The sequence below is a fragment of the Protomyctophum parallelum genome, assembly GCF_964188405.1.
Source record: "Protomyctophum parallelum genome assembly, chromosome: 13".
NCBI lineage: Eukaryota > Metazoa > Chordata > Actinopteri > Myctophiformes > Myctophidae > Protomyctophum > Protomyctophum parallelum.
The window spans coordinates 13,981,239-13,990,495 of NC_139708.1; the positions used below are offsets into that span (position 1 = coordinate 13,981,239).

Consider the following 9,257-nt stretch of genomic DNA (forward strand, 5'->3'; position numbering starts at 1 on the left):
CCTATGAAATTGAATTCACTGACGATTTTGTCACATTCCTGAGCCAATAATTATATTATTGATTATCCGACAAAAACGAATCCCCATGAATTTAAGGCTTCATGGGGTGCGTAATTGATAGAAAATAAGTACTTTTTAGGTGAACTATGCCTTAAATTTACTTAGCTATACTTATCACCAAATGTATAAACAGAATAAAAAACAGAGGCAGAGGTGGCACTACTTTGGGCATATGGCCATTCCAGCTGGAAATAAACTGTCCGACCTGAAGGGTCATATAGGAGAGGTTTCTGTGGCATCGGGGACAGGTGTGTCCCTATTCGCCACCGTATCGCCTCCCTGCGTCGTCATGGCCAGGGAGACCTGCGGTGGCGTGTCATCTGGTCGCTCTGGGTCAGGGTCCTCAATGGGCGCCGCTTTTGTCTTCCTCGCGCCCGCAAAGGAACGCCCACTGGCAGCACCCTGTTGCTGCGCACCTCCCGCTCCTGTAAGGTTATCATAGTAAAAAAGAAAAACTAGCAATCCTGCTTTAATCCATTAAAACCAGGTGTGTCCTACTCCTCTTAGATGTTAGTGTTGGCTATTTAGTCCGGCAGCAGAGGTGGACGTGTGGGAAATTTGGTATAGGCCTATAGTCTATTTTTTATTGGCCCAAAATATTGTCTATAGCCTATGTATACATTCATGAATCCACTTGCTGACTGGCTGAAAGTATTGTGCAGTTTCTTTTTATAGGGGTTTCTTGTGACCCTATACCATTAACATCCTATGGCAGGCAAAAATGTCAAACTTTCCTTTTGCTTTAAGTAGCATGTGACATGTCAAACTAGGGGGTTTTCATGATTCTGAATCCATTCCAAGCATTAGTTTTGCACAAAATACACTCCTTGGGCTAAAAGTGGCCTAGACATCATGACAAATGTGATGAGATCAGCACATTTTGGGCACATTCGGGCAAGTGGCTATGGCTGCTTTTAGCCCAAGGAGTGTATTTAGGAGCTGTTTTTCTTAGCCATTCTTTGCCTAGCATTGTAGAGTTAAGCTAAAAACTAGATAAAATTCTCACTACCAAAACAATTCGTCACTAATTAGTGACATGATTGTTTCGGTAGTGAATTTTTTTTATGTTTATGCTTTTTTATGTACTTAATTCTAGTAGTTTAATAGTAGCTTGAGCAAATGTAAAGCATCTTTATTATTCTATATTTTTTCTTGTGGTTGTTATCCTTTGTTTTTTATGTTTCGTCCAAATGTTGATTGTTTTGTAGACCCCAGTACATGTTCTACGTTCTTATGTAAGGAGGATAGGCATACATAAGCTTTAAGCTTCTGCCTATTCCTTTTCGATCGTGTTTAAAAAAAAGATCTTTTTTTTGTAATTGTCTAAACTGAATAGATCGAAATAAACCATTCATCATTCATCATCGTATGAGTTCATATTTAGCAAAATAGTTAAGTGACTATGGCACCGCATTGTAAAGACAATGCTGTGGTCACTACCGAAACAGTGCAGTCACTACTGAAACACTGGTTGTTTTGTCTGAAATCAAAGATAGTGAGTTATCAAACAATATTTTAAGATCATGATTGGTAATGATTGTACCAAATTTCCCACTTTAAACAAAAGAAGCCTGTGCCAGACTAATTAAAAAATTGCAGATATACAAGCTCACAGCATCACTGCCTTGCTGCAAGCTTGTAGCCTACAGATCTGCTATTTTAGAAAACATTTAGAGTGAATAAATTTATTTCTTTTTTTTTTACTCTAATCTTCTCTTCTGGGGGGTCACTGGCACAAAACATTTTCAGAAGGGGGTCCGCAGCCAAATACATATCAATTTGAGGGTCCTTAGAATGAAAAACATTATAGCCTAATAAAAGAAAAGTGAACTGCTGATTTAGAAGGCATTTGTAGAATCACCCCCAGGTCTCTTTTTGAGTGGTGCAACCACTCCTACATCCAGCAACGTCCATGTACCTAGGTAGGTAGGTAGGTAGGTACCTGTATAAGTGAGCACGGGTATGTTACTTATTTATACCAGTAGGGGGCACCAGAGTACAGAGAAGAAATTGGAACGATACAGAGAAGAAATTGGAACGATACAGAGAAGAAATTGGACGATACAAATTGGAATGATACAGAGAACCAATAGACGGGAGTTGCACCACTCGGTTCACACTGGTGTGATTCGTTTTAAACAATTAAAAAACTTTAACAAACCTCCCGCCACACTGCTCCGTCGGAACGAGTTCCGCACACGGCTGGATAATCGGCGCACGGCGCCCCCGAGCGTGGCGCCCAGGTCTCCGTCTTTCTTCTTCTTCAGCAGGCCCACGTCGTCCTCCAGCTCCTCGGGTGGCACGTCGATGTTGCCCGTGTACCAGAACACCCACCAGACGAGGCTGAGGAAGATGATGATGGCGCCCGCGTAGATGAGGAAGTCGTAGAAGAAGACGTCGGCGAACACGCCCGTCAGCAATACCAGGAGGCCGAACACGTCGAAGGCCACCGCCGTCCAGAAGGCGCACGAGCAGCGGCCCAGACCGCGGCGAGGGGCGTCCATCTTCTAGTCTGCGGCTCTTCTACGTTTTTTCAGGCCAAGGACGCTGAGAGAAAGAGATGAAGCAGCATGCAGGGACCCCCTCACTACACGTTGTATAACATTGAGTTGCAGATCAAACTTTTTCATAGATTTAACAGATCATTGGTGTTGTGTAAATGTATTGTTTATTTACACATTACCTTTTTATTAACATGTTGGATTCGTGTCAAGGTGTATTTTCAGACAGTTAACCTCAATAACATAGTAAATCTGACCGTTGGTCAGCTCTTTTTCTACAAGCTTGCGTTGTGAGCTTGTAGAAAAAGTTCCCCATCACACAAAGATTTGGCGGAGCCCCTTCAAGGGAAACTATAGAAAATATCTGTTCAGTGTACAAACACACTCACACTATCACTATAACTTTATTCTGTCTGTTTTTTAGGCAAACAAACAATTTGCTTAAATCTTATGACTACTCCGTGTCAGTAACGTGTTTTGAGTTCAAGATCTCAACACTGTGTGTTTACTAAATTATTAGGCTACTAACTAAAAGCATAGAGAAAATGTGATTAGTTTTAGTTTTTGTCAATATTTCATACAAGAGTCAAGACTAGTGTTTCACAGTTTAAGGCCTGTTCTGTTGCCAAGAATCTTCAAACTGAGTTAAAATAGCTGTTAACTAAAAGTCTGCATGTTGTGACTTGTTACAGCTTGCAGATCGGCTCTTTTTTGCTATTTTCGACAGCTATATACAGTAACTAGTAACCAATAACTAAACTGAAAGTCTGAAACACGTGCAGTCAAAACAGAAACCAACGAAAATGTAATAACCTTGGTTCAAATGCAGTTTGTGCCGGTTCTTTGATCATACACGGTTCACCTGTCCAGGAAGTGGAAAGAAGGTTTGAAGCATTACGGCAGTAGAAAAAACTATAATTGGTAGCTGTCAGGCAGAAACGGTAACCTCATATCTCCAAATTTCAAAACGGTGTTTTTTTTCCCCGTAAATGAATGCACTAGCTACATCATCAGTGTCACACAAAAAATGCAGATCTACAAGCTTGGAATGCTTTTTAAATAATAAAGGAAAATGTTACGGTTTTGGACAAGCAAGGTATCCAACTGCAATGAATGCCATTATGACTGTAGTGTACGTCCTGTGAGCTACTGTATGAATGGACATGAGTTACATGCACGGTTTGCCTTTATCACTGCTTTTGAGCAAACAAATCGCTATATGTTACTTGACTGAGACAAAATTATTTACACTGTAAAGATGGTATATACATACTGTACTGCACACTCACTGTAATGTAATGTACTGTCTGTCTGTCCACCTGTCTCTGTCCGTTAACGTTGTCCGCTGTGCATCTCTCTCTCTCTCTCTCTCTCTCTCTCTCTCTCTCTCTCTCTCTCTCTCTGTCTCTCTCTCTCTCTCCCCCCCCCCCCCTCCTCTCCCTCAACAGAAAGCCTTTATGTTTGTGGATTGACTTTCACAAGCGTTTGACTGGCCAGGTAACCTGAGCCACGTGAGGCGTTTACAGCCATTGTGTGTGTGTGTGTGTGTGTGTGTGTGTGTGTGTGTGTGTGTGTGTGTGTGTGTGTGTGTGTGTGTGTGTGTGTGTGTGTGTGGGTGTGTGTGTGTGGGTGGGTGTGTGTGTGTGTGTGTGTGTGTGTGTGTGTGTGTGTGTGTGTGTGTGTGTGTGTGTGTGTGTGGGTGTGTGTGGGTGTGTGTGTGTCAGGTGCAGAGAGGAGTGGCATCATAAACAAGTGATAGGAGGCATACAGGTCCATTTGTAGGCTACACTGATATGAAATGAACTCAATATTACCACGTGGGAATACTCACCAATCTCTATAGTGTAATAACATGCATCTTCATTACCACATGTTCATAAGGCACTATGTCATATGAGCAGGTTGCACTTCCATCGTCTTAAAATTATTCTGCATCCAGTTATGAGGACCATACGGCATCACAATCTGGTTTGTTTACATAACATTGGGTTATCTTTTTTAAGATTTAGTTGTTTTTTCTTTGCTTTATTGATAGCTACAGTGAAGACAGGCAGGAAGGAGGGAGAGAGACACATGCGGCAAAAAATGATTATTAGAACCAGCAGCACCTCCTATTAGGAGTGTGTTGGATTTGAACCAGCACACTTCTACTAGGAATTCTACAGATATCATTAGATTTATCCGCTGGGCCACTTAACGGCATGAAGTTCAGCTGGAATTTCCAGGCTACTTGAAGTCAGTGTGAAAAGGAAAGCGTCACAATAAGATTTGAACCCACAATCTCCATCGAGCCAACTCAGTGACTCTTCTTGCTATCTGCCACAACACAGTCTTCCTTTGCCTGTGAGTTGGAGTTTTGTAGTTGTTATTCTGGAAATCAGTCTTGAAAGTAAAGAGTTGGGTGTTTTTTTAACCCACAATCTCCAGACCACGGAGCCAGCATCCTAACTGAGTCAAATTATAATGTATGTGGGTTTGATTGATTGAAAAATGTATTCAGCATGTAGAATGGATACATTCAAACAAAGTCCACACAGGCTCAGCTCCACAGTGTTTAATTTATTTTAAAACACAGACATCCACAAACAGAAACACAACATTTTGGCCATAGTAGGCCTTCATCAGGTGATATGGCCAAGACCCTGTTTAATTGAGAGGTTTATTATGTGAGTGGTGATTGGAGCTATGGAGATGGCTGAGTCTCTGAGAAATTTGGAGGGGTGGGAGCCACTGGGAGGGGTGAGGAAATGGAGAACAGCATCTATGAAACAATTCAAGGCCAACATGTATGTTGGGAGTGGACAGGATTAGGCCTATAGGCTGATTCAGGGTACAGTTTTGGTGTGGATTTCTCCTTTAATGTGCTGACCTTAGAAGGGATTCCATAAGATCAAGTTCTTCCAAAGAGTTTCACCATGCACATTGATGTAAAGAGCTGGTGCATTGCAATTCTAATATTGTGAGATGATATTTGACAGATGGAAGATCTGCACTGAGTTGAATTACATTACCATAAGGAATCGGATTTCCTAAGGATGTTGTAGCTTTATATTCTGATTATAATAATTTGCAGTGTTTGTTCAGTAACAGTACTGCAACACTCCAGCTCTTTCGGAAATATAATATACGTACATCCTACTATAAATGCGCCACGTCTCTGCGTGCGTGCGTACGTGTGTGTACGGTTGTAATGCACGTAACTCGAGAACCGTTTGACCCACCGACTTCACATTCGACACATGCATTCCACACCCCCACAGGGAGTGCAATGCCAAGTATCGAGTCGGTTGGACCCACGGTTCTCCAGAACCACCACAAAAGGCTCTGGTCAGGCTCTGCCAGTGGGCCTAATGAGGACAACTCCTTTCACTTGGGCCAGGCTCTGCCAGTGGGCCTAATGAGACCTGTGCAATTTCCAGCCTCTGCCTCAGCCAATTGAGGCTCAACCAGGCTCTGCCAGTGGGCCGAATTGATTGCCAAGTACACTTTTCAGTTTGCAGTCTTCACACACAGGCACACAGCCACATACACAGATCTCCATGTTGGACACCGGCTGACAGTTAAAACGGGTGCTATGACAACGTATATCATTAGGTTCCTAAGTTGCATCGTTCCCAAGTAGGGCACGTACAGGTCTAGTTTAAAAAAATGCGATATACATTTTAAGAGGATTAAGGGATGAAACAAATAAATGAGAAGACAATTGAAGCGTATAAATGGGTTGTCTCTCCTGAATGGTTTAAATTGGTATCCCAATCCCACCTGAAAAGATATTTTCTGTTTATATAGCTGGAGAGATGGGAAGAGCCCTGTTACTGAACACTATAGCCATGATAGCACTCTATAGCACTCAATCAGAAGATTAAGTTTTAACTGATAAATGAGCACCATTTCCAACCTTATATATTTGGTCCAATATCCATGCATCCACTCTTTGTCTCTTTGGTGGGCTATGGACAGACAGTTCAGAAATCTGCCTACCGATTACATTATCGATGGGGATTCCAAATATGTTGTTCAGGGTGTACCCTTTGAGCAAGCAGGCGGGGTTGTAGGGTTTGATCAGGACTTGAAGGTAAGGGAGTGCCATGCCCTTGGGCTTGGGTTGCCTTCTAGGCCAGCATTAGTGTTTTGTACTCAGCAGCAACCTGGAGCCAATGGAAGGGGTGGAAAAAGTTGATAACACCAGATTACCAAATTGACCACTAAGTTACAGTTAATCACATAACCTGATCAACTTGGGAAAGGCGTGCAAATAGTGTGGATCTTAGACTTCATGTGGCCAACCTGCGATCCTATGAGCCTGTATAATCTATATGACATAGCTATGACGTATGACTCAAGATCCGAACCCCTTTATAAACGTCCATTATAAAAGTAAATTTACATATTTTAACTGCTGTGGAGGTGCTTCTGTGGCCTAGTTTGCAAATAATAGCCATGTAAAATTTACAAATTTCAATTTAGGCATTTAGCAGATGCTCTTTATCCAGAGCGACTTACAGTAAGCAAGGTAAACACATACATCAAATGCCTAGTAATCTAGGATCATAGTTAAAAAAACAGTAATAATCTGGAAATATACAAACTAAATCAAATGGCGACCACAGAAGTGGAACGGAAGCGAGGCCAGCTGGCTGCTCTGACCATGGCGGCGGTGGTCATTGTGGTCGGGTTCCCTCTGTGGTGGGGGACCACCGGAGCGCAACGTGCGTGGCTACCTGTCAGTCAGATGAAGGAGCTGTCCAAGCTTCAGCTGCGGCTCCGAGTAGACGTGGAGGTAGTGTTTGCAGGTGGAACCCTATGCCCAGAACAGCAGAGGAAGCTTCCGTTGACGCGGACGCAACACAAGGAGCACATGGTAGACGCGAACACACATTTAAAATACATTCATGAGACGACGTACCGCACGGCTACAATCATGGAGGAAGATTCTTTAAATCGGCCCACCGCGGCGGAGGCAGATCTCTCTCTACACATCCTCGGCGAGAGCCGTTTTGGTTCCATCGTTGCGTATGTCGTTCCAGAATCGTCGTCATTGCTGCCCGAGGATGTGTCGGTGTATGTCGGTCAGTGGCGAACAGCCATGCTTCGTATCGGCATGGAGATGAGAGCGAGCAAGACTCTGACACAGTTCTTCTCTCAGCTGGAGCCGTGGGTCAAACAGGTGCTGCAGGTGATGTCTGTCAGCCACGCCGACATCACCACCGCCCTTAGTGACAGAGTCCGCCACCGCCCTGGCTACAGGGAGAGCAGTCCAGAATCCCGGTTGGATTGGAAGGCTGACGGCGCAAAAGCCTTCCAATCCAGCCCAGGATATGACATCACCTTCAGTCTGTTGAACCCAGACCCCAAGTCGCACAACCTACAATGGGACATAGAGGGTGCCGTGCAGAGCTACATCCAGCCTTTGCTTACTAAACTGGCCCCGGTGGCCGACTTCAGCGTCGACTCTCAGATCTTGTACTATGAAACGCTGGGCGTAAACTCCTTTTTCAATGCTGACCTCAACGCCTACACACTCAACTCTGACAGCCTGGCCCATGTCATCAACCATCTGGAAGCCAGGCTAGGTTCAAACGCTGCGTCTTCCAACCCGTTGTTGAACTTTGTGCTGTACGTCCCCGATGCACACCACTCTCCACTTTACATCCGCGGCCACAGGAAGAAGGATGTAGCGTCCAATGCATTTCACTCGGCGCGGTGGGGCGGTATCATGGTCTATAATGTCAAGGCTCACTATGGGCCCCACAATGAATGTCCTTTCAACATTAACGTCAACATGGCTAAAGTCATGGGAGTCTTCCTGGCACAACTCCGGCTCATGTTGGGCGTGCTGTCCCCGGAATTTCCCCCTGGCTTCTTGGTGGCGCCACGTGGCAATGCAGGATTGACCGACTGGGAGCTTGACCGCCTGATGTGGAGTCGTAGTGTGGAGAATATTGCCACAGCAGCTACCACCCTCTCCTCCCTGGCACAGCTTCTTGAGCACATAGGCGACATTGTCATCAATGAGGACATTGGCCTGCAGCTATCAAGCAGTGTCACTGCACTGCAGCTGGCTGTGGCTGAGCTGCAGGCCGGGAAGCTGGGCTCTGCCCTGCAGCACAGTAAAGCAGCTGTCCTGGCTTCAGAGAGAGCTTTCTTTGACCCCTCTGTCTTCAGTCTTTCCTACTTATCTGATGAGCAGAGGTTTGCCATCTACATACCACTGGTACTGTTGTTCTGTGTGCCCGTTCTGCTGTCGCTGCTCAAAATGTCATCTGAGGCCAGTGAGCGACGCAAGGATAAGAATGCCAAGATGGACTGAGGAACATTCCAACATTAGCACTTAAACCCTATACTGTATCAAATCTTATATTATTTTATGCCGTACGATATGGTCCAAAATTGAAAAAACAAGGATTTTTAAAAATTCAAAAAACGATGGGCTATAACCCATCGTTTTTTTATTTTGATGAAAAACTGCATGCTATAGTATGCAGTACGGTATGGGCTATAGCCCATGGTCAAAAATGATGAAAAACGAGGTTAATGTTTTTTTTGCAAAAATTAAAAAAACCCATGTTTTTTTTATTTTTTATTTTTTTCAAATCCTCAAAATGATGAAAAACGGCGTGCTATAGTATGCCGTACGGCAGGGGTCCTCAACTAGAAATTATGAAGGTCCACAAATATTTTTTTGAATAAGACCGA

At 43.9% G+C, this 9,257-nt stretch overlaps 2 protein-coding genes across 2 annotated transcripts; one reads left to right on the forward strand and one right to left on the reverse strand.

The window, feature by feature from the left end:
- Positions 1-234: 234 nt before the first annotated feature.
- LOC310868934 (uncharacterized protein) lies at positions 235-3,504 on the reverse strand. The gene is made up of 3 exons (XM_083779430.1): positions 3,375-3,504; positions 2,222-2,607; positions 235-485 (listed from the first exon to the last, which is right to left on the reverse strand). Exons 2-3 carry the CDS (start codon positions 2,562-2,564, stop codon positions 274-276), a joined length of 555 nt encoding a protein of 184 aa, XP_083635556.1. The 5' UTR covers positions 2,565-2,607; positions 3,375-3,504; the 3' UTR covers positions 235-273.
- Positions 3,505-7,158: 3,654 nt separating this feature from the next.
- LOC310869735 (GPI transamidase component PIG-S-like) lies at positions 7,159-8,871 on the forward strand (the record flags this gene model as incomplete). The annotated part of the gene is made up of 1 exon (XM_083780610.1): positions 7,159-8,871. The coding sequence occupies one exon, from the start codon at positions 7,159-7,161 to the stop codon at positions 8,869-8,871; it is 1,713 nt and encodes a 570-aa protein (XP_083636736.1).
- Between the last annotated feature and the right edge of the window lie 386 nt (positions 8,872-9,257).

Bases quoted from the DNA above. Each gene is read 5' to 3' on its own strand.
- LOC310868934 (XM_083779430.1), bottom strand. From the start codon at position 2,564: ATGGACGCCCCTCGCCGCGGTCTGGGCCGCTGCTCGTGCGCCTTCTGG. The intron at 486-2,221 runs GTTTGTTAAAGT...ATAACCTTACAG, and splicing joins ACGGAGCAGTGTGGCGGGAG to GAGCGGGAGGTGCGCAGCAA.